This window comes from Anser anser, assembly GCF_964211835.1.
Source record: "Anser anser genome assembly, chromosome: Z".
Taxonomy (NCBI): domain Eukaryota; kingdom Metazoa; phylum Chordata; class Aves; order Anseriformes; family Anatidae; genus Anser; species Anser anser.
The window spans coordinates 36,251,662-36,275,997 of record NC_139723.1 but is presented as its reverse complement, the minus strand read 5'-3'; the positions used below and the strand labels follow the sequence as shown (position 1 = coordinate 36,275,997).

The 24,336-nt window shown below is 42.4% G+C and overlaps 1 protein-coding gene across 2 annotated transcripts; it reads right to left on the bottom strand.

The window, feature by feature from the left end:
- Positions 1 to 2,240: 2,240 nt before the first annotated feature.
- PHAX (phosphorylated adaptor for RNA export) lies at positions 2,241 to 13,945 on the bottom strand. Of its 2 annotated transcripts, none has more exons than XM_083817620.1 (5): positions 13,847 to 13,945; positions 10,637 to 11,256; positions 7,857 to 7,977; positions 6,074 to 6,157; positions 2,241 to 3,584 (listed from the first exon to the last, which is right to left on the bottom strand). In XM_083817620.1, the coding sequence occupies exons 1-5, from the start codon at positions 13,928 to 13,930 to the stop codon at positions 3,315 to 3,317; spliced, it is 1,179 nt and encodes a 392-aa protein (XP_083673746.1). In that variant the 5' UTR covers positions 13,931 to 13,945; the 3' UTR covers positions 2,241 to 3,314. The 2 variants fall into 2 exon arrangements, with proteins under 2 accessions (XP_083673746.1, XP_083673745.1); XM_083817619.1 differs by lacking the exon at positions 13,847 to 13,945 and adding an exon at positions 12,984 to 13,164.
- Between the last annotated feature and the right edge of the window lie 10,391 nt (positions 13,946 to 24,336).

Sequence of the window (24,336 nt, the reverse complement as noted above, 5' to 3'; positions counted from 1 at the left end):
ACCTGGGGAGAATTTCCTTCCATGAACCAACTGCTCACTTTGGTCTCTCTCCCAGCTCTTCCTGAAAGCTCTGGAGTTGCTGAAACAAACTCCTTCCTGTATTTCCTGTATGTATATTGAAAACAAATGAAACAAACAAACAAACAAACAAAAACAACAAACCAGTTTCTTCCAGGCTTCCTGAATGACCTCTCTCAGCCTTCAAGCACTGCAGCTTAGCTCCTAGTCCTGTGACCCTTAACATTTTTCCTTTTGACCATTAAGCGTGAGTAAACTCATTCCCCAGTGAGGCTGAGCGCCACCTCTGTCAAGGTCCAACTCTTCTTTTGAAACACTCTACAATAAACAGAGTAGAAACAACTGCCTTGACTGCTTTGAAGCATTTAAAGATGTCCCAGGGTCTGTTTTCTGTAGCTGAAGTCTGATCACCTCGGGAGACAACTGGAGCAAACATGGGTTGGGCCTGTGTTGGAAAGAGGGATGACGGACAGTTGCAGAGATGCACGAGTAGCACGCTTGTGGAGACAGACATAAATGTGAAGCAATGCAGGAACAGCTGGGCAACTGGAACAGGAACAAACAAGTGAAATTTTCTTACATATTGCTCTTGACCATCCCTCCCACCCCTGTTACATACACAGCAGTGAACATCTTTTCTCAGGCCCACTGTACCTGCTCCCTTGTAAACTGTGGTTTGCAGGCTCTGGATAGGTTAAAGGTTTTTGAAAGGGGTTCATTAAATCATCTTGCATGTTGTTCTCAATTAAAAGGTTAATAATATTGCATGTTGAGCTGTCAACATATAACCACATTCTCTTGAACTGAAAGGTCAAGACATACAAATCTACTTTTAGTTATTTTAAGTGTTTCTAAAACAGCTGTTATCATTTCTGAATACTTGGCAGTATTGAAATTGCATGTAATTATGTCTTTAGGGAAGAATCTTCTGCTATTGCCTTTTTAAACTCATTTCCTTGTAAAAATAAATTATTTAAAATCTTTTTATTCCTCAACTCAAGTAATTCTGCAGAGACGATTTGGCAGTATTATTAGATTCAGCTCACAGCCAGGAGGTTCAAGTTTCCCCAGAGAGATCTGGCAACTACAGAAAGGATAAAGTATTTTTCTTTCCCCCTTTTTTCAAAGGCTAATTTGAGGAGCCTCTTGATGTCACTCTCAGAAATTTCTTGGATGATGATCTTGTAGATATCGGCAGAGTCATATACCAATTACATGAACATCCTCTTTCGTATCTGCTATGATCTCATCTGTGTAACTCCTCACATAATCGCTGATGTGAACTCACGCTTAGCATTACTCCAAAGCTTGTTTCATATACATGGTCCTCTACTGTGGAAGGCAATCCCATAGAGAATAAACTGCTGTGGGCCTATGCCTTCCTCCTACCTGTGAAATCCTCTGGTGAGGATTCATTTGCTTGCGGACTGGTGGAAAAAAAAAACAGACAAAACCATAGCAGGGAGGAAGGAAGGAAGAAAGGGAGGGAGGAAGGAAAATATTTTTCAGAGGCCAGGCAAACTGGCATATTGCCTATCCAGTATATGCTTTTATACCTATCTACAGGAAACCCACTGGGGTGTTAACACTGCCAGACAGCTGCTGAGCACAGAAAATTATTTAGAGCTGAGGCAGACTGCCATGGCAGGGAAAGCAATGCAAGAAAAATTCCTCTGTTCAGCTACTTGACTATCAAGGGTAGGGAACCCTTAGGCCCTTCTCTTCTAGCTTGCTTGGCACCTGCTTCTTTCCAATAATTCTGAAAAATGACAAGAAGATAACAGCTTTACAGCTGTGGTGCTCAGGTATTCATCTGCTCTGTGCTCTTTGGGCTAAACTGGTAAAATACAATCCTGTGTAAATTGAAGGATGCTGAGTATGTCTTTAATTTGTAACCCACAGAGGAAAGAGACTGAGATGTTAAACTGGAGTAATAGTTACTATCAGACAATTCCTGTGGAAATTTCATAAGCATGCTTGGTATTCTCTTATTCCCAGTTATATGTATTTTGACAGGGGGCCATAATAATTAATCCTTTAAAAAAATAAAAAAGGAGTATGACACTGCTATTCTCCTTCCATGTGCACACATTCTGATTTCTGAAAACACCAAAACAGAGCACTGTATAATCAATAATTCTTTAAAAAAAATCAAAAAACAAAACAACAAAAAAAACCACAAACCACCACCACCACCAAAAAAAAAACCATGAACAAACTGATCAGTTTGATTTCATTTTTATATTGAAAAATAGCGTATATTCACAGAAAACACAACTTATTTTAGTGACCAAGTATGTAGATATCATACATAACAGTGTTGCAAATGCTCTTCAATTATATTAAAAGCAATGTTCAACATAAAAGTTACCTTCAAACTTAAGAACTACACAGCAGTCTTCTGCATCAAGTAAAAATTATCTTTTGCATACTATTATTTTCTTAAGATTCAGGCAAAGGAAAACTTCTGAATTTATGCAAGCTGCACGTATCTTCATTCTACTGCACATGAGAAAAAGCGTGGAGACAAGAACTGCAATATTCATACCTGCACACAGAACTTACAGACCCTCTGGGGGAAAACATATTAAATTTCTGCTCAGAAAGAATTCACTTACGTTTTAGAACAAAAAGATCTGTATAAGTTGTCTGTGGATTCATGGAAAAAGCTTAGACAGAACAAGTTGGAAGCTCAAACCACTATTATAAAATGGAGTGAACTGCTGCAGAAATTTACAACATCCACTGTTCAACAGTACTTATTTACAAGGTTGTTATCAAAAAGTCAGTAGCTATGAAAATTTGGTTAATTTCACAAGCCAACCTGCTTTTACAGGTCTTAATCCTATAAACACTGCTATTCTTGTCAACTCACTGTCATATTAAGACCACAGGATCTTTTACATCAAGACTGACTTTATACTAGTGTTTCTGTCCAACTGTAATTAGGAATATCCCCCACTTGATTGCAACTTTGTTAGCTTCAGCACACTAAGTAGGATGTATTTGGTTAAAACAGACTTAATACCTAAATTTAATACATGGCTAGAAAAAAGTTCCTAAGGGACAAACACAGTGATGCAGTTGTTATCTAGAAAAATCTTAAGAGTTTTTGAAGACTTAGCAAACAACAGGACAACTAACATGTTCCATGCTGTTAAATTTAGCAAGAATTATGTCACTTTCTTCACCATCGAGTATTTCCCATGTTTCTGCAATTTAGAAAACATGAAGTCATGGGATAATAAGAAACACTCATTTATTGTGTTTCATAGAGACTTCGTTATCATTGTGAATTAAAAGATCTCCAGATCATGAGCATTATCAATTTCTATAATATCTTCAGATTCCATCTTTGCTTCATGGTGTCCGTCCTGTAAATCATCCAGGGAAGCCAGAGCCTCATTTGTATCACTAGCAAAAGTCTCACGAGATGCATCATCGTATTCTTGCAGGTTAAGCCCTTTGATGGCTTTTTTCATCTTCTTTCCTAGAACTTGTATTCTCCTCTTCTTAGCAGCTTTTTTGTTTTCATACTCCTTTTGGTTTTCCAGATAGAATATTTCCTTGAAAGAAGAAAAAAAAAAGGTTTGGTATATTCATTTTATTAGTGCTTCCTAAAGAGAACATGAAGTAAAGTCCTTTTTATGACTAATACTGCTGAACAATAACTAATATATACATTGTTCAGACTAAAAGTATGAGTAGAGATAGCAATTAAGAAAAATGCCCCATAAATAATTCTATTATATAATTTCTCAGTGATTTCAAACTACCATGTAAGTAATGCTTTAAGTTTTCATTTCAAACATGCAGATAACACAAAACTGGGAGGAGTGGCTGATACGCCAGAGGGTCATGCAGCCATCCAGAGCGATCTTGACAGGCTGAAGAAACGGACTGATAGTGGACTTACGAAGTTCAACGAGAAGAAAATATCACACCTGCAGAACCCCAGGCACCAGAACATGCTGGGGGCCAACTGGCTGAAAAAAAACAGGTTGGCAGAAAAGGACCTGGGGGTCCTGATGGACACCAAGCTGAACGTAAGCCAGCAACGTGCCCATACCACAAAGAAGGTAACTGTGTCCTGGGCTACGTTAGACAAACATGGCCAGCAGGTGGAGGGAGGTGATCCTTTCCCTTTCCTCAGCGATGGAGAGGCCACGCCTGGAGTGCTGTGCCCAGGTCTGGGCTACCCACTGCAGGAGCCATACAAACATACTGGACAGAGTCCAACAAAGGGCCACTAAGATGTTAGCCTGGAGAAAAGTAGGCTCCAGGGGTCCCATATCTCATTAATATATACAAAAACCTGAAGGAAAAGCGTGAAGAAATCAGACTGAGGTTCTTTTCAGCAGTGCCCAGTGCCAGGACAAGAGGCAACAGGCACAAACTGAAACGCAGAAGGTTCCTCCTGAACACTGGCAGATGTTTTTTGACTGTAAGGATGACTGAGTATTGGCATAATTTTCAGTTGGCTGAATTTCTGAAACAATCAGAACCTGTATGGATGTGGTCCTGGGCAACCTCTTGTAGTGGGGCCCTGCTTTGTGCAGGCCACAGGCCTTTGTGTAGGCCTCTGGTGTGGACCAGAGGGCCTACTTCCAGAGGTCTCTTCCAACATACGCCACTCTAAGAAAAATATTTTATGCCAAATTGAAAGAAAATTTTTAAAGGTGACCTGTAGAGAAATCCTGACAGAAAGCTTCTATTACAACTTTAAATGCTTTCTCCCAGAACTGAAATTTGAGGCCAGGAATCATGATTATTACTGCCAAACTTTTGTAAACCCCTGCGTTTAACTCCTACAAAGTATTACTCCTACAGGTTTCCTCCTTATGTTAAGGGGGAAAAGATCATGTAACATAATTAAATACAGCTACATGCCTTTTTTTCCTGTTCATTTTATGAAAAATGGAAGTTGCATAAGGAAAACATTAATGCTTTTTTCACCCCAGGAGTTGCAAGACAATTGCTAAGGACAAACAAATCTGTGAGAGATCTGCATAGAAGACAACTGGCATGATGACAGTATTACACTTAGTTTTTGCACAGGACTGTGTATCAAATGATGTCGCAGACTATCAGTCAAGTTCATTTAGTAAAAACTGCTGCCTCATTAAACACTTGCCAGTATTAGCAGGAGAAGAATGAGGCACACAATTACTAGGGCACAGAGGAGGGGTAGAAGAGGTGTTTTTTTTTTTTTTGGAAATGAGGTAAAGTGATTAAAGTCGCATCTTTTTGTGACTACTGTAAGCTATGGAAGATTTTTTTTTTTAAACTACAACAGACAATCACATTTATGTTAGTTCATCTCTTTCCCAGTACAAGATACTGGGATGATACGTAGAATGGGCTGTAGCCACCAGCCACCTACAAACAAACGAGTCATTCTTTAAACAAACTTAAATAAATGGCAAATACTGTTCAAGAACAAAGTTGTTTTAATAGCATGAAAAATACCATCTCAGACTATTTCATACTGTAAAAGGAAAGGCAGTAATATTTACAAGCTCACAAAACTAAGGTGGTAAGCACCACAGATGAGGCCAGAGAGCAGTTAAGGCTAGGTTCAGATCACAGTGTGACAGCCCCTACTGCCTGGTGCTACAGCTCGAGCTGTACAGGACAGAAGTATTTTATAAGAGAACATCATTAAACCAGTATAGAATGAGGCAGACGTCCAAAGGGAAAAATACTGTAATGACTAAAATAACCATAGGTAACATTACTGTAAAGCATATACAAAGTAAAGAAAATACAGCATTTAACTCTTCGGACTCTACAGTCTCATTATCCCTAGCAAGTTTTTGTGACTAGCAATACATAAAAGGTGTTCCTTTTGCATTGTGTGAATGTACTTCATCAACTGTTATTTGCTTGTATTTTGAATATGAAAAGCTGTTTTTTTTGGAATATACTTCCTTTGGAATAACAGAATTAAACTTGCGAGAAGTTATGAGAAGGATTCAACTGTAATGTTTCTGGCAGAATACCCCCCCCCAAATTTACTTTGGGCAATCATCACTTGTACTCTTGACAATTTTACCTTGATTTGTTCTTCTTTGACACTGGGTGTATTCTTCAGCAGGTTTAAATAAACACCCCCTGGTGTTCTCCTCCTGGTACCGTTCTTAATAGGGAAAAAGGAAATTAGTGATGACAGGAAACCTAACAAGAACTTGTTGATACAAAAACAGCACAAAAGACATTGCTTTCTACTGAGACAAAATCCAGAAAGTTAAGTTCTGCTGTACTACATGTTATATAACCATGACCCTGGTTCTTTTTCACTTGCGGCTGTTCTAGTCATAAGAAGGTCAACTACAAGGTTGCTACATTTTGACAGGTAATGTATAAGGCTTCAGAAAAATCTGCTTTAGAACATCACACCAAATTGTTCACTTACACTCTGTTTCTGATCTTGGTAGTGAAGACATAAAATGCTAACATATTCTAACTACTCTCACAGCTGTCTGCAATAATGCATGTATTAGGTTAGATATTCAGAATATTCCTAACATAAAAGCATAGTACAAAGTCAAAAATTAATTTCATAAAATTATGTAGAATCTCATGTATTTATCTGCAGAATTTTGCATTTTTGCCTAAGGTGTAAGTTTCTCCCCACAATGCAGTAGTTTTCAGTGGAACAACAGTGGTGTGATGCATCATACTGAAGCATGAACAGACCCAACTTTGAAATCTTTATAAATTATAAATACTAATTATCAGAATATTTTTCAACTACGATTCACAGCATATAAGGTTGAGCTGCTACTCTAATGCCCTAATACCGTATTAAATGACACTTTTCTACTAAATAACAAACACAATCCGAAAGTTCTAACAAGGAGCCTCGATTTTTGTAACTGTTCTTGAAACAGCAGATGCCACATACTTCTATCATCCTAGTCGCACAAAATCCCAACCAAGAAAAACAGTATACTAAATCTGCCTTTCAAATGGTATACTCTGATCTGCAGCCAAACAGTCTGTGCCACTAGAAGTTGTGTCCTTTCATCTCCTTTGTAAATACTTATTAAATACTTTAATCCTTCAAGACAATAGACTGCTTTTAAGAGAATTCACTAGCTAGAAAGCTTTCTCCCTGACCTGCAATGATTGAATGTAAAAAATATAAACTATACACAAGGCTCTTCCTGCTCCTCCTTCAATTTTTTTTTCATTTGCCTTATAGACCATTATTTAACAAAAACATGAACAAAAACTTACAGCCTATCCATTACATACAGGATTTTTACTATAATTTGTGACAGAAATCAGTGATTGTTTCTGCTCTCCTGGCGCACAAACTAACAGTCCTACAACAAAGCTAACAGATTCGCTTTTTAAAGTTACTTTTCAAACGTGGTATTAGAAATGCTCAGCATAGTATGCTGACCTCTGATTGCATGCTGATTAACCTAAGTAGGTTAGTGCTGTGAAACAGGTTAAAAAATGAAGCTTTTATTCATGATTTAGAATTCCTTACTCTTAAGTTTGTCAGGGAAACAACCCAAGAGAAGCAGGTAGCACATGTTAACACTGTAAAAGATACACTGATCTGAGGACACAAAGTTGGGCAATTTCCAGTTTCATTCATCTCACTGTTTCCTCTAACCCTGCTGGCGGTTACGTTATTATTTACTGCTAAGTGACTTTCATGGCTCAAATGAAAGATCTCCTTCCTGAGAGAAGGCCATAGGTTAATGCATGGCATCTGTGAGAACCTGTTAAATGTGAAGGCTACGCAATAGTATTACTTAAACATGCTGCAAGTAAAAAGCATCCTCCCCAACCTCAAACCCACAATATCACATCCTCCTTACCACTATGAACAGTCCACCATTTTGTTCCACTTCAGCTGTTTCCATGAGCAGTTCAATGGCTTTTCGCTTTCCAATTATTTTCACTACTCGGGCAATTAAATCTTTCTTTGGCTCACAAAGTCTTAGAGAGAGAAAAACAAACAAACACATGTACAGTCAGTAGAATTTCAAGTAAAATCACCCAAAGATCTTCCATAATCACCAACTTATTCCACGGGACGTGAAACTGTGCTAAAATCTGTGTCTACACATTTAGATGTGTTTCAGCGGCTTCTAAAATGTAATTTTATAATATCGAGTTTATAAGCGCTAGTAACTTCTAAAGTATGCATTTTAAATAATTATTTCAATAAAAATGCACTGTTTTCCCTCTGTTGAATTGTGAGAAGTTAAATCATATGAGAAACTGTAAAGCCCTTTTTAAACATCTGAAATTACAGTATAAAAGAAGTGTTACACCAAACTGTAACTTTAAAAGAGTTATGAGCACAAAGTCAGCAAAGAAGACAGATGTTACAGTAAATGTAACATTTAGGCTAGTTAGAAACAGTTAAATCAACAAGTAATAGGAGACGAGCAAATGTAAGTCACCCTCTAACATGTGCAACTGAAACAAACCCACATAGTAAAATAACAGGATGTTGACCAACCTATGATCAAATCTATCAAATTATCTACCTAATCTATCAAATGCCAACAGAAAAAAATATCACATTACTACTGAATTAAATTGCCTTTTTTTTTTTTTAGCAACAACGTCCTAAGTAAATAAGTTTTCTATTGTGAGTCTGCATGAAAGAGAAGTTTTACACAGCATCAAGTCACTGTGCCAAAATGTGTACTCCTACTGGAAAAAAGCCTAAGCCCACAAATCAAAACCACCTGTCAAGATCAAGAGTTCTTGCTCTAAATTCTCTTTTTTTAAATGACAAATCTAATTATGCACAATCCCAAGCAGTAGGTTTAAACTTTGAGGAGCAACAGATCACAGCAACTACAAAAGTTTCTTGAAAACCATCTCCAGCCCTCAGCGCTCTACGTGACATGACTATGCTACAATTGTCCTAACCATGCAAATGTTTACCAAGCCAGCAACACTTTATGTTGTGCTTAATCTGAATTCAGAGAACGATAAGGCATCAGAAATTGAATTCTTTCTTATATTTTTATAGGATTGAGTTCTAAATTGTGAATTATTGGATGAGAGGAAAAGGTTTCTCAGAGATGCAGACAACTTTAAGATAATCAGGACTCCTTACAGAGGTTTCTGTTACCAGCAGAGGCAGCCTAAAAAGTCATATCTCCACCTAGTGTTCATTCTACTCCTGTACAACCTTCTTCTGGGCACTTTAATGCTACGCAGAGCAACAGGGACTGAGCAAGGTAAGAGGCAAAAATGGCACAAGACTGACAGAAAACCTCTTTCATTTCCATTCATTGTGTGGGCCAGCACAACACAAGGTTATGGATCCAGGCACAGATGGCACAGCACAGCTTAAATAATGGTGCTGTCACCTCTATAAACACAGTTCTACTGACATAGTTCAGTGCAGCTATTCCTATAAATAATTAGAAAAAAAAAAAAGGGCTTCTGCCCTTATTGTCATGAAGCTAAACAGAACAAAGAAAAGTTTGTTAAAAGAGACATGCTCCAAGTTTTCAGATTCACAAATGAGAAGATACTGAGAACTGATAACAGCATTAATCACTGCCTATTTGCTGTATTTCAGCATCTGGCAATACCAAGTATCATATGTCAGAAATCAACAATGATCAACAAACCCAGTTGAGATGTCAATATACAAATCAGAAAGTCCTTTAACTTGTTTCCTAGTTACCAGTTTTGTTCCTTTGCACTGCTGAAAAGAATACAGCAGCTTAAATCAATCTTAAATCACTACTGCCATGTGCCCCCATATTCCCTTGCATCAGTCCAGCCCTGCCAGTGTAAGCTTAAAGGAAACTGAGCAGCAAACTGATTGGGGAAACAACCTTACCTGAAAACTAACCCTTAAAAAAAAAAAAACACAATAGGATTTTGAACAGGTTATTTCTCAGACTGTCAGCTCAGTGTACAGTCAGTAAAGAGCAGGACTGTGAAAAGAATTTGATAATGTTGTGCGTGGCTGGAGCTTGATAACCCTAATGCTGGCTGGCATAGATTAGCACAGAACTGCAGCACAGTTTCACAACATAAAAAGAGAGGAGGCTTAATTTCAGTGCTGGTGTCTAGCCCTGGCACAGCCCTTAGTTACAGCAGCAGTGAAACATCTCTGCAGACAGGGATGTTCGATGCATGTGAAGGAAACTTGTGTCAGAAGCCGTGCTCTCCAAAGCACTACACTATCTAAGTCAACTACAGCTTCAAAGATTTATAACTCAGATTTTCATGGTGAAAACAGCATGTGTACATCGGCATCTAACTTTAAATTCTCATTTTTAAATACAGGGTATTTCCTAAAAAAGCTATTGTTAAATCTAAATAGTGAGAAACGGTATTTGTCCTTGCCACTGCTGTCAAATAACACATCATTCCAGTCAACCTCTACCTACCCCTTTCAAAAAAGAAACAAAAATTTGGACACCATTACTGGATGTTTCTAAAAGACAACAATTATAATACTGTATTTTAATTTCAGGACTTTGGAAATAGCCACAAGGCACTCATGCTTTTTACAGGTTTAGCAGCCAGAAAGCTTTTTTTTTTTTTTCTTTTTTTGCCTTTTTTTCCATCAGCATCTCACCCATATTTAAGGCAGATGCATCATTACCCAACTTACCGATAAGCTATTTCATCCGCCACTTTTTCGTCTGAATCTTCTTCTGTTATTTCATACCTTCCTTTATATTTCATTTCTTGTCTTTCACCCAGTCTATCTTTTACAGGCCGCTTCCGTTTGAGAAAGCCTTGTCCATTTTCTTCTTCCGCTGGAGCTGTTTTCTTGTCATCATGCATGTATTCATCCAGTTCTTTATCTAATGTCTCTGCCTCCTTTTGCTGAGCTTCCTTCATCAGCTTCTTAGCCAATAAATAATTGTAAGTCTCAGACTGCCTGCTTCTGTCAATACTACCATCCATTCCTAGAATCCCAAGTTCAGTAGCCACTGCATCCTGATTCTGCTCCTGGAGCACAACACCCCAAATATTGTTGACCTTCTTACCACCTAGAGCAGTTTGTTTTTGGTGGCTCTGGTTAAGTGGAAAAGGCTCAGACTTCGCAGGAGGAAGGTTGAAACATTTCTGTCGTTTTCGTTTCCACAGACAGCTGTCATCATCAGATTCGGAAAAGCTTTCATCACTTGAATCCACACTTTTGGTTGTTCGATAAGGAACGCTTGGTGCACAGGATGAAATGCTGCTCTGGAAAGGTCTGCCTGAATTACTGCCGTCATGTGATTTCTGGAATGAAGAAATAAATATCTGTTAATCCAATAACTTTTGCAAAGAAAAAGAGCTATCAAGTCATGCCAAAAATTTCATTAGTTAGCAGTTATTAATCTTGATTTGTGGCTGTTTGGGCAGTCTTCTATAAGCATGTTATGGACTACAGTTGACGTGAGCATCTTATGAAACTCCTCTGTTTTGAATGCTTCTACAGCATGGTTGCTACAGAAAAAAAAACATTTCAAGAGTCACTGAACTGCTTAACATAACCTTTATTGAATCACATTAAGTAAGATTATTAATAGACTGGCAAAGCTATTACAAATCCCAATTCAGACAATGACAGACACGCACAGTAGTTTTAAAAAAGCAAACCACCAGATCAACTTAGTGAAAGTTTCTGTAACAGTAGAGAAAATAACGTTTTCTCTGGAGTCTGACCTGCCAGAAAGAGATCTGGACTAGTGACCTGTAATGACAATAGTGCTTCTTGGGTCTCCAGTGAGGAGGAAAAGAAAAAAAGAACTATAAATCCACAATGGTTGGATGCTGCTCAGACTTTGAGAATTGAACTGGGTGTGCTGATTCTGATTCACACAGGACAGGACATGAACAGTTAGTGATGGTAACACCTTAGAGAAGAACTCGGTTTTCACAGAACGGCTGAGGTTGGAAGGGACCTCTGGAGATCACCAAGTCCAACCCCCCTGCCAAGCAAGATCACCTAGAGCACATTGTGCAGGATGGCATCCAGGTGGGTTTTGAGTATCTCCAGAAAAGGAGACTCCACAGCTTCTCTGGGCAACCTGTCCCAGTGCTCTGCCACCCTCACAGTAAAGAAGTGCCCCCTCATATTCAGCCGGAAACTCCTGTGCTTCAGTTTTTTCTTCTTTTAAAGCAAGAACATGCTACTGACTCACCATAGCCACTTATAAATTTAGACAAAAGACCCAAAACGTATTAACATGTTCCACAAACAAGCCCAATTGCTATAATATTCATAAGATAGTAATTCCCCATTTATCTGATGGGTAAATTTAGAACATTGAATCAAATCTGAGTAATCTGTGGAAACACCACAGGCAACATAACCCAGGATTCTTATTCACAACTGGAAGGAAATTTTGGCCATGCTGCCCATGCCATTCTACAACAAGCACTTCCCTTATTGCTAATTCCAGGTTTCCCCTGGCTGATTTCTTATCACAAAGTTACGTACTGTGCTGCGATATTTAGATTTACACTTCTCTTAATCTGAGGTTAAAAAACCCTTACTGCATTCACCACAATTATGGTAACATTTCTTCTCTTCCTATAAGCAGAGAGAGAAGAAAGGCCTTCAACTTGTTTTATATTACAAAATACCTATGTTTCACGTTACTGCATATACCTCGAGCACTAACAACCGCACACCCGCAGGGACACCCGGAGCACCCCACACCTCCCCAGCATTTCGGGGAGCAGCCGAACCTCCACCCGGGGCAGGCCACCAGCTGCTGCCCGCCACCCCCACGTGTGCCCGGGGCGCTTTGTGCCTTTTGTTCCCGACCAGACGCCCCGGGAGCACGGCGGGCTGCCCTCCGCCCAGCTCCCCCAGACCCCGAGGACCACCGGAGCCCGAGGGGGGCTCCCCAAAAACGTCCCCCAGCTGAACGGCCCGGCCCGGCCGCGGCCTGCACCCACACCGGGAGGCGGCGGAGCCGGGAAGGCCGCGCCCGGTGCCCGCCTCGCCGCCCCCTCACCTGCTGCTGGCCCCCCGGGGAGCCGGCTCCGGGCATGTCGGAGTCCGAGTCGGAGAGCTCGCCGTCCTCCACGTCGCCCTCCATCCGCCGCGTCTCCAGCGCCATCCCGACACCACCGCCGCCGCCACACCGCAGCGCGGTGATGCCCGGGGCGGCGGGGCGGGGACGCAGGGCGCGGGGCACGGCGGGAATGGCGGCGGGGCGGGTGGCGCCGCCATCTTGTGCGCGGCGGGGGGTGCGGGTACCCTGCACATGGAGTCGGGAGGCCGCTGTGGAAGCGGCTGGTGTTGTGCGACCAAACACAGCTACAGTCAGTAAATAAAATATAAACCCTGTGGCTGCCCGGCGGCACCGACCGCAGCCCGCAGCTCCTCAGCGGCAGCAGTAGGGCGGGAAGATGGCCCGCGCTGATCTGCACGGCAGATTCTCGGATTTCTTCAGCTAACGCTGGAGGAAAAGCCCCACAAAAATGCTCAGTATCAATAAAAAGAAACAAATAAAAGAACAATCTAGAAGCGTGGAGAGAGAGGGTGTGTATGTGTGTGTGTGGTGTGTGTGTGTGGTGTGTGTGTGTCAATGAATATAGAGTAATGGCTTGGTTAAGAGACTGATAATCAGAAATATATTTTTTTTATTATTATTATTTTTGTCACTATCACAACAGTCCAATCCATTTAAAATCAGTCAAACTATTAAAAACTCAGTGAAAAGAGCCTCTGGTTGTTTTAGCTCCAATGATTGCGAGGTAGATCTATTCAGCTTATGTCTTCCTTCATAATTAGTATATTATTATATATCACTAAATGTATAGTCCCTCAGCTGTGTACACAAAACGGCGGGATGTGCATGTTCAAGAAGCTTACCATGTTTCTGGGTGGCATTTGAAAATCTCGAGTTAGGCACTGAGGTCCCTCATGCAGTGGAGAGCTAAGAAGAAATCTCATCATTAACACCTGAAGCAAGGAGCCACTCAGACCTAGCTAATGAGAACAATTAAACCAAGAGACTGGCCTTTGCTCTTACCTGACATCTCAGACTAGCATTAGGTGTGTTGCTATTGGCACCATACAGAAAAGTGATGGTTCGATACTGACAAAGAAAGATATGTTATCTACCAGAAATACAATTTTCTATGAGATTTAATACACTATCGATGGTTCCTGCCTATGTATATACTGTGACCTGTCATATTTTGAAGGATGACAAAATCAAAGGCTGCTATTGAATAAATAAAGCATGATACAGATGGTGCCATGCTGTTCTAAATGTAGATAAAGTTCAGATTACCATTAGTTAAGATAGAAGTAGCTGGCACTGTGGGATGTGGTTAATTTTTAGAGCTTCAGAGAATCTTCATAGCACCTTGATGCAGAAAACAGAATCCAGTGGTTACTGTCTGATGGATGGGTAGTTAGTGTGATGCCCCTTTTTGATACAACAGAAAACTCATGCAAATCAGAAAGAAAATACAATTAACAAAAATATGCACTTCCATATGCATATCCAGCTTCCACAGCGATTAGCAAGATAGGCTATTCTACCTAAACAGTGGTTCAATTTCTGTGCATATACAGATAAATGTTAACTTGTTAAAGATAAGTTATTCTTGAAATATGAAATGAGTTCAAATGTTCAATGAAATATGAATATATGAAATATCTTTCAAACACAAGGATTCCACACAAAAATCCTGTCACACAACAAACAACATATGATGTGGGTCACACAACTCTCAAAGTGCAAAGCCTATCGTGAAATGTGTGACACATCCCACCACACAACACAAAAAGCGTGAGCTGTGTCATAAAAGTAGTGCATATCATAAAAATGACAGACTGGAGAAGAATTTCCATGCCTTCCCTGAAATAGCATTATACTTTTTGTTTCAGGTTACACAGGAATTATTTCAGGAAAATGATCCGGCTGAAAACTGGCCTAGCCAGAAAAGATGTTATTCTTCAGCCAGGTCAGTTCCCTGGCTCTCCAGATAGAAGTGACAATGCAGACACAAATAACTGAGAGAAAAGAAAAAAAGCTAAGTCTACCTCTTTTGGCAGCATGTGCATTCGTCCCAGAGGTAATTTCAATAAAGGCAATATAGTAACTCAATTACTGAAGCCCTCCAGGTGGTATTTCCTGCAGGAAAACAAACAAGCAAACAAAACTTCCATTGGATTCCAGCCACAGAGACTTCAAAACGTTTTCACTTGTACCCTTATTCTTGAGCACACAGTACTTGGCCGCAGAGCTTTTTAGTCCTCAGAGCTCTTCTTCTGGCTCCAGTGACAATCTCTGTCCCAGTGATCCAAGATAACCCCAACATTGAACATTCTTGCATGCATTTTGCATACATTTGTTTGTTTATTTTTTTCTCTAAAAACAGCAAATTTGCAGAACACATGTGAACTGTTTAGTTTGTCTAACATCACAATAAACATTATCTTTAAGAATGTGGTCAAGACCAAGTATATCACAAAGACCAAAAAAACTCAAACCCATGCTCTTTACTTTCTATCCTTGACTTTAGCTGACCTTGAGAGAGTACAGATGTCTCTGATCTGAAAATTTATAAACTCCAGTGTATCTTGTTGTTCTTGTCAATGTTCTTCAAATGGTAGAGAATTGTGCAGTTGTGATTCAATGAAACAACAATGAGGTGCTGAAACTTTATTGTTCTTTGCCCTTTAAAAGTACACTGTGTGCAGGAATGAAAAGAAAGAAATATTGGTTCAGTGTATGTGTTTAATAGAAGACAATTTCTTTGACTGTTCTTCTCTGAGACTGCTATCAACCACCAAGAAGGCAATGATTCATAGCAGTGATATTCATGGGATTGCTAATCCAGACTGTGAGACAGCAAATGAATCCACACTAGTGGAACTATGCTGTCTTTTCAAAGTGCTAAGCAAGTAGGACTCTCAAAAGTAAATACATATATATATATATATATATATACAAAAGATTTTAACCATGGGAAAAACTTCAGGAAAATTTAGGGCTATTCCATACAGCTCTTTGCATAACAATATTGCACTCAGCAGTAATGTATTTCTCTAATGCACATGGCTTTATATTCACAACCATTCACATGAGCACTGACTCTGTTTTCATGAGACTAGCTGTTTTAATGAGCATCTCAGTACCCACTGCTTTGTATGTAAAGTTGTGCGCATATCTTTGTCACATGAATCTAGAGTGTTCTAGGCTATTCCAAAGACTGTTGCAATGCAAAGTATATTAGCTCATTCTAACAGCATTCCTGTTGTTATTACCTTCTCAACCATCTATGAAAATTTCTTTACCTCAGTAGCAGGTAGTTTCCTCTCTAAATTTATGAAGTAAAACCAAAATCACTCTATTACAGTATAGCTGTAAGAAATTGCTTTACAATTTCTAAAACACTCATTAATATCATGTCTCACCTTACTGAGTCTAGTATCTATCACTACATAAGGTAGCTTGAAAGCCAGCCTCTCAGATACATGTATATATCACATGTGTGTGCATGTCTGACTTCTGTGCATTTTCAAATGATAAAGGAAACAATCTTTTAAGAATATAGTGGACATGGTGAATTAGCTTTCATCAGTAGTAAATTATTTTGTCTGAAAGCGAGTTCAGTTTACAAAGAGAAAAAAAAAGTGGATTTCTTTCTTTGCTTATTAGCTACATACAGCAGGTGATGTATACTTTAAAACTGTTTCATGGCCTCACTGATTTTCCATAGTGGGGCACAGCTTATCAGCAGAACAGCTCTTGGATTTTGTAAATAAAATCTGCAGATAATATACCGAAAACATCTAGAAACGTACATCATCATTCAGATGCATTTTCTAGTGTGTAAGGAATAGTCAACATTCTACTCATCAGCACAAAATTCTCTTTGGCTTTAGCAATGTAAGATTTGCAGACGAAGTGTGGAGCTGGACCCCTTCAGGAACAGCAGAGCAGACAGCTCAGTTGCCTCATGCTCACCTCCATCCAGCTGAGTCTGGACACCCGTGTCACCTTTGTGAGAAATAAAGTCGTGTTTTTGCAACAGAAGGTGTTTTTGCAGTGTAAAATTCCACTAACCTTGCATAGTCAAAAGTGATTGTGCAGGCATGACAGTAGTATAGCGGTAGGGAGTATCTAAGAAGATAAGGAGAAGGTCCCATTGTTCCAAAATAAGGAGGATAGCTAAGAAAAACAGGACGAGCAGTGCAAAATCAGTAAAAACAAAAGTTACGGGCCCTCTAGTCACGAGAGAAGAAGGAAAAAAAAAGGAAAAGGAGAAATTAACGGTTGGTCAAATAAAATTTTACATATATGGTATACAAGTGCGTTGAGAAACCAGTGTAGATAAATGGAGTGGGATGCCTGTGCCAAAAGACACACACGCAACTCTACATACAGAGCAGTGGACACTAAGATGATCATTATAATAGTATATTGACATGTACATGACAGTGCTCACATGGGATTCAAAAGCAAATGAAATGTTAGAAAGTACTAGGAGGAGAAAGCAGCACAGAAAGCATAATTTTCACACTGTATAAATCCATGATGCATATACAGTTTACACGTGTGCTGCTTTTTTTCTTCTCAAAATACAGAAGACCAAGAAAAACTATAGTAAAACTCGAGAAACTCTAAAGCATTTAGGAAAGTTAAATCAAAGATGACCATGGAACTACAGTTCACAGAAGCCTGTAGAACAGTGATTGGAATGGAAAAGATGGCTTGAGGATATTTGTTCACTGTCCTGCCTTACAGAAGGAACATGGGGCTAGCATGTGTCAGGTTCAAAACAACAAAACGGAGGTGATGGTAATCCATAGCTACACTCAGTCTTTGTCAGAGCGTGCTGTCAATGACAGAGGATTTACATCACTTCAAAAGGGATTAAAAATATAAAATCAGTCAAAAAGCTATATCAATTCAAAGATACCTTTGGCTTGGCATGTATTTGAGGACTGAATCTGAGCATAATCACACACTATGACAAGGATAACTGGGAAGATTTACTTTATCTGTCCTGTGCTTAACCACTTTCAAAGCCAGCTACTCTTCACTATTTTGATGAAAAGTCAGCCTGCTCTAGTATGGCCTTTTGTTTCTTCTCATATGTATGAGTGGGAGGAAGAAGTACTTATGTCTTAAAAGTAGCTATTTAAAATGCTTTAGATTATAATAGATTCAGTTACAAGGGACCTTCAGAGAACATCACGTCCAACTGCCTGGCTGCTTCAGGGCTAACCAAAAGTTAAAGCATGTTATTGAGGGTATTACCCAAATGCCTCTTAAACACTGACAGGCATGGGGCATCAACCACCTTGCTAGAAAGCCTGTTCCAGTGTTTTACAACCCTCAGCAAACTTGCTGCAGATGCATTGTACTCCTGCTCTAGACCATTGATAAAAATGCCGTGCTGTTCCTGCGTGTCCTAGTGACAATGTTAGTGACCGTCCACCAACAAGGTGTTCACTACACTCTTTGACCCCTGCCATTCAACACATCTGTGGCATCTAGCAGTGCAGAAAGTCTGTTCCTAGATCCACAGAAAGTTTATTCTGCAGAGCTGAATGCGAAGCACTAGCCTTCTACACCCTCTGTCCAAGTTGAGGCTGTGACCCTGAAGCCTGAGCTGGGCAGGTCACCGGCATCTCAGAGGACCTCAGCAGGGACAGACACTGCTTGTTCAGAAGGCCCCAGCAAAACCAGTGGATGCTTCATGTGGGTGTACGAATCTGAATGCAAGGTCCAATGGTAGAAGTAGTGCTGTGGCTTCTCTGGAGAAAGAAGATAATAGGGCTTTAAACTAGAGTCGAAGGGGGAAGGGCATAAAACCAGGCATGCTGGTGATGAGCTAAGGGATGGTGCACTAGAATCAGAGGAACCGTGGGCTAGTGAGGCCCTTCGGTCGGCTACACAAGGTGCTATGTGTAGGGAGGCGCATTTGAAGTGCTTCTACACAAACACACGCAGTATGAGGAATAAAATGGATGAGCTAGAAGTTTTGGCCCAGTCCTGCAGCTACGACATCATCGGCATAAGCGAAACCTTGTGGGATGAGTCCTGTGGCTGGTGTGTTGCAATAGATGGTTACAGGCTCTTCAAGAGGGACAGGCAGGGTAGGCGAGGTGGCGGGGTGGTGATGTATGTGAAGCATGGGCTGGACTGTGTGGGACTTCAAGTTGGCGATGGCAAAGTTGAGAGCCTCTGGGTAAGGATTAAGGGATGAACAAATAAAGGGGATGTCGTTGTGGGAGACTGTTACAGACCACCTGGCCAGGACGACAACGCCGATGAATTATTCTTTGCAGAACTAAGAGATGCTTCGAGATCAACTCCCCTTGTCCTTATGGGGGATTTCAACTTGCCAGATGTCAACTGGCATTACCACACGGCTGACACAAGCATGTCCAGGAGGTTCATAAAGCACCTAGATGATAACTTCTTGGTGCAGGTGCTAAGGGAGCCAACAAGGAAAGGTGCCCTCCTAGACCTGTTGCTGGAGAACAGAGAGGGTCTTGTGGGAGACGTGACAATTGGCAGCCGTCTCGGTCATAGTGACCATGAAGTGGTTGAGTTTAGAATTTATGGTGACAGAAGGAAAACTGCCACCAAAACTTCAGCCCTGGATATGGGGAAAGCAGACTTCAGGCTGCTCAGGGAACTAGTCAGCAAGGTCCCCTGGGAAACTGCTTTTGAAGGCATTGGCGTCCATCAGTGCTGGTCAATCTTTAAGCCCTGCCTCCTAAAAGCACACAAGATCAGGTGATTCCAAAATATCGGAAGTCAGGCAAGCAGGGCAGAAGGCCAGCCTGGCTGACCAGGGATCTTCTACTGGAGCTTAGGCGAGAAAAGAAAGTGTACGGCTGCTGGAAGGAGGGTCAGGTGACGAGGAAGGAATACAGGGATGCTGTTCGTGTTTGTAGGGAGAAAGTTTGTATGGCCAAAGGCCAACTAGAGTTGAAGCTGGCCATGTCTGTGGGAGACAGTAACAAATTTTTTTTTAGATATGTGAACAGAAAAAGGAGAACCAAAGAAAACATAGGTCCGCTACTAGATGGGGAGGGTCACCTCACAGACAAGGACACAGGCAAAGCAGAGACGTTTAATGCCTTCTTTGCCTCTGTCTTCAACGCTGATGATGGGCTTCAGGACCCCTGGTGCCCTGAGGTGGAGGACCATGACGGTGGGAATGACAGACTCCCAACCGACCCTGAAAGTGTGTGGGATCTGCTGCTCCACCTGGATCCATACAAGTCCATGGGTCCGGATGAGATTCATCCCAGGGTGCTTAGAGAGCTGGCTGACATCATCGTGGGACCTCTCTCAATTATTTTTCAATGATCTTGGGAATCTGGAGAGGTCCCAGTTGAGTGGAAGCTGGCAAATGTTGTGCCAATTTTCAAGAAGGGTAAGAAAGAAGACCCTAGCAATTACAGGCCTGTCAGTCTCACGTCAGTGCCTGGTAAAATTATGGAGAGGATGATCCTTGAAGTTATTGAAGCGCACCTGGGGGACAATGCAGTCATTGGTCCCAGCCAATATGGGTTCATGAGGGGTAGGTCCTGCCTAACAAATTTGATTTCTTTTTATGATAAGATCACCCATCTAGTCGACGAAGGGAAACCAGCTGATGTGATATTTTTGGATTTCAGCAAAGCTTTTGACACAGTTTCCCATGGGATCCTACTGGACAAAATGTCCAGCATACAGCTAAACAAAAACATCGTACGATGGGTGAGCAATTCGCTGGTGGGCAGGGCTCAAAGGGTTGTGGTAAATGGGGCCACATCAGGCTGGCGGATGGTCACTAGTGGGGTCCCTCAAGGCTCCATTTTAGGGCCAGTCCTCTTCAGTGTTTTTATAAATGATTTAGACGTAGGACTAGAAGGTGTTTTGAGCAAATTTGCTGACGACACCAAACTTGGAGGAGTTGTGGACTCGGATGAGGGTGGAAAGGCCTTGCAGAGAGATCTGGACAGATTGGAGAGCTGGGTGGTCACCAACCACAAGAAGTTTAACAAAAGCAAGTGCTGGGTCCTGCACCTGGGATGGGGCAACCCTGGCTATACGTACAGACTGGGCGACGAGACGCTGGAGAGCAGCCCCGCAGAGAGGGATCTGGGGGTTGTGGTTGACAGCAAGTTGGATATGAGCCAGCAGTGTGCCCTGGCAGCCAGGAGGGCCAACCGTACCCTGGGGTGCATCAAGCACAGCATTGCTAGTCGGTCGAGGGAGGTGATTGTCCCGCTCTGCTCTGCCCTGGTGCGGCCTCACCTCGAGTGCTGTGTGCAGTTCTGGGCACCACAGTACAAGAAGGATATTAAACTGTTGGAGAGTGTCCAGAAGAGGGTGACGAAGATGATGAAGGGCCTAGAGGGGAAGACATATGAGTAGCAGCTGAGGTCACTTGGCCTGTTCAGCCTGGAGGAGGCTGAGGGGGGACCTCATCGCAGTCTACAACTTCCTCACGAGGGGGAGTGGAGAGGCAGGTGACCTATTCTCCGTTATCACCAGTGACAGGACCCACAGGAATGGTGTTAAGCTGAGGCAGGGGAAGTTTAGGCTAGACATCAGGAAGAGGTTCCTCACTGAAAGGGTGGTTGCACACTGGAACAGGCTCCCCAGTGAAGTAGTCACTGCACCAAGCCTGTCTGAATGTAAGAAGAGATTGGACTGTGCACTTAGTCACATGGTCTAAATGTTTGGGCAGACCTGTGCAGTGCCAGGAGTTGGACTTGGTGATCCTTATGGGTCCCTTCCAACTCGGGATATTCTATGATTCTGTGATTCTGTGATTCTATGTGCTGCTTCTTTAACACAGTACCTGTTCAGTGCAAGTTGCAAGAGTTTGCTTCCCTGCCGTGCACTGTTCTGTAAGGGTTTCTGCTGAAGGACAAAATGTAATCTCAAAGCTTGAAGTGGGGAAAAGTGACACCCTTGTAGAGGGCTATCATCATTCTAAATCAGTATAGTAATTAATAACAAGCAGAAGACCCCAAGTATGTGTACGTTGCTTTTTGTGGCATTAACCATGAGCAGAAGAAAAACATGCTTTCTGAAAAGTGCGTGCTTTTGATAGCTTAATTTAAAGCCATGAGGAGGTATGGTGTAGAGGAAGTGCTGTGCAGTAGCTGAAGGATGGAAAGTTTGGGTGAGCTGCAGAGGTATCAATTACATATTTTGCAGATAACACAAAACAGGGGGTGTGTGGCAGATATTCTAAAGGGTTGTGCTGCCATCCAGAGGGATCTTGACAGGCTGGTGAGATGGGCTGACAGGAACCACATGAAGTTCCTGTTAGAGGAGAAGGGCAAACAAGAGATGTGAAGTCCTGCACCTGGGCAGACACAAGTAGATGCTGGACCTTGCAATAGACCTTGAATTAAAGATATTTTACTTCATGAAACTTTCTGTTCATATTTGGAGACTGAAGTAGAGACTAAATGGAAGGAAAACTTTGGCATGATCGTCAAAAAAGCAGTAAGATCTTCATCCCGTGTTATCTCTTTGCAATCCCTACTGGATGCCTCATGAAATTCAACAAGGGGAATTGCAAAGTCCTGCATCTGGGAAGGAAACAACGCATGGCAGGGGCCAGCACATGCTGGGGGCAACCCAGCTGGAAGGCAGCACAGAAGAGAAGGATGTAGGGGTCCTGGTGGACACCAAGAGTGACATGAGGCAGCAGTGTGCCCTTGCCACAAAGAAGGATAATGGGCTGCATTAGGCAAAATATTGCCAGCCAGTGGGAGGAGATGATCCTTCTCCTCTCCTCAGCACTGGACCTGGAGATAACCTTAGGGATCATCCAACACATGAGGAAGCAGTAGGCGTAGCTGCAGTAAAGTGGGGAGAAAGCAGCAGTGGTGGGGATAGCAACATCAAGACATTGGTAGCAATGCAGAGACTTTTCCTGTACGTTTCTTGCCTTTATTCATTCAGTGCCTGATAATTAGATTCATACTACTGATGAGAGCCTACAGGTACCCCTAGGGGGCTGGTGCTTGCCCCAGCAGCTGGCCTGCCCCTGGTCTGCCTGCTCCTAGGGCACTGCCTTAGTGTCACTGGTGCAGTGTCCTCTTGGGGGGCAACAGAGAGTTGTGGGAGGCAGAGGCCCTCCTTCTGGGGGCTTTCCCCTCCCCCACCACCACCACTGTGTGAGTGGTCTCTGCCCTGTCCAGCAGTGTAGGGACTGGCCATAGGACTGGCCACAGCCTCCTCTGGCTCTTTCCAGGGCACTTCGTCCCCAAGAACGGGAAAAGGGACAGAAGAGGGGTGGCTGAGACCCCCATGAGGAGCAGTAGAGGAGGTGCTGGGGAGCTCCTCTGCATTGTCTCTGGCAGAGCTGGTGGCGAGGAACAGGGCAGGAGTAGGAGACTCTCCCAAGGACACAGCAGGTCCAGGGGAAGCTGCAGGGCTGCCTTCCTGTCCCATGGCAGCACAGAAGTCCTCTAGGCTCAGCAAATGGCAGTCCTCTTGAATGCATTGGTGCCCAAAGTCAATAAGTGGGTGAACAAACATTGCTGTGTGACTTTTCAGAAGGAGCCCCAGCAGCCTGATCAAGACATTTTATTGCAGCCTGAAGGTGCTCAGACTGGACATCATGAGGTCTTCCACCACATCCGCTTGGGAATTCTCAGCCCCAAGATGTAGCTGCAGTTTGTGGTGCAGCCAAAGCAGCAGGGAATGGAGCAAAGCTGGGTAGTCTTGGAAGAGTGATGCCCAGATGTGGGGTTGGAGGCCACACAGAGGAACACTGGGCAATGATCCCACAGCCAAAGGCTGGGATGCTGAAGGGTGAGGGGGGCTGTGTGCAGCTGGGCTTCCAGGAGCTCTCTTTGCATGGTTGTGTGCAGTGGTGCAAGTGCTGGTGCAGGCTACGGCAAGTGTTGCATATGAGGATGTTCACTGTGATGTCCCTGACTGGCGGACAGTGATGTTTGCAAGTGATGGATTGTGACTGTGTGGTCATCGCTGCTGATATGCAGGTGCATAGTCTCACTGTACCAGCTTGTGCCCGCACTCCAGCTAAGCGTGGTTTGCAGGTCTGCAGTGAGGAGCAAGGGTTGCCTTGGTACTAACGTTGTGCTGTGGGAGTTGCTGGAGCAGCTCTCAGGGCCTTTCCCCAGAGCCAGCAGAGCTTCTCCCACGGCCCTGCCTGGTTCAGGCAGCCAGGGCACCCGGGAAGTGATCTTGGAAGAGCAGAGGTGAGCGCTGTGGGGACACATCCCCCTGGTCAGTTGTAAGGATTTCTTCCTTGAGGGACCTGGACAATTCTTCCACCACTCCCCAGCTCAGCCCATGACCTTGTCCTCCCCTCCCTTTCTAGTGTGACACCAGCTGCTGCAGCGCCAGC

Excerpts from the sequence above, each read along its gene's own strand:
- PHAX (XM_083817619.1), bottom strand. The coding sequence starts at position 13,088 with ATGGCGCTGGAGACGCGGCGGATGGAGGGCGACGTGGAGGACGGCGAG. Across the intron at positions 11,257-12,983 it reads CCCCGGGGGGCCAGCAGCAG|AAATCACATGACGGCAGTAA; the intron begins GTGAGGGGGCGG and ends TCTTCATTCCAG. Across the intron at positions 6,158-7,856 it reads ATGGTGGACTGTTCATAGTG|AACGGTACCAGGAGGAGAAC; the intron begins GTAAGGAGGATG and ends TTCCCTATTAAG.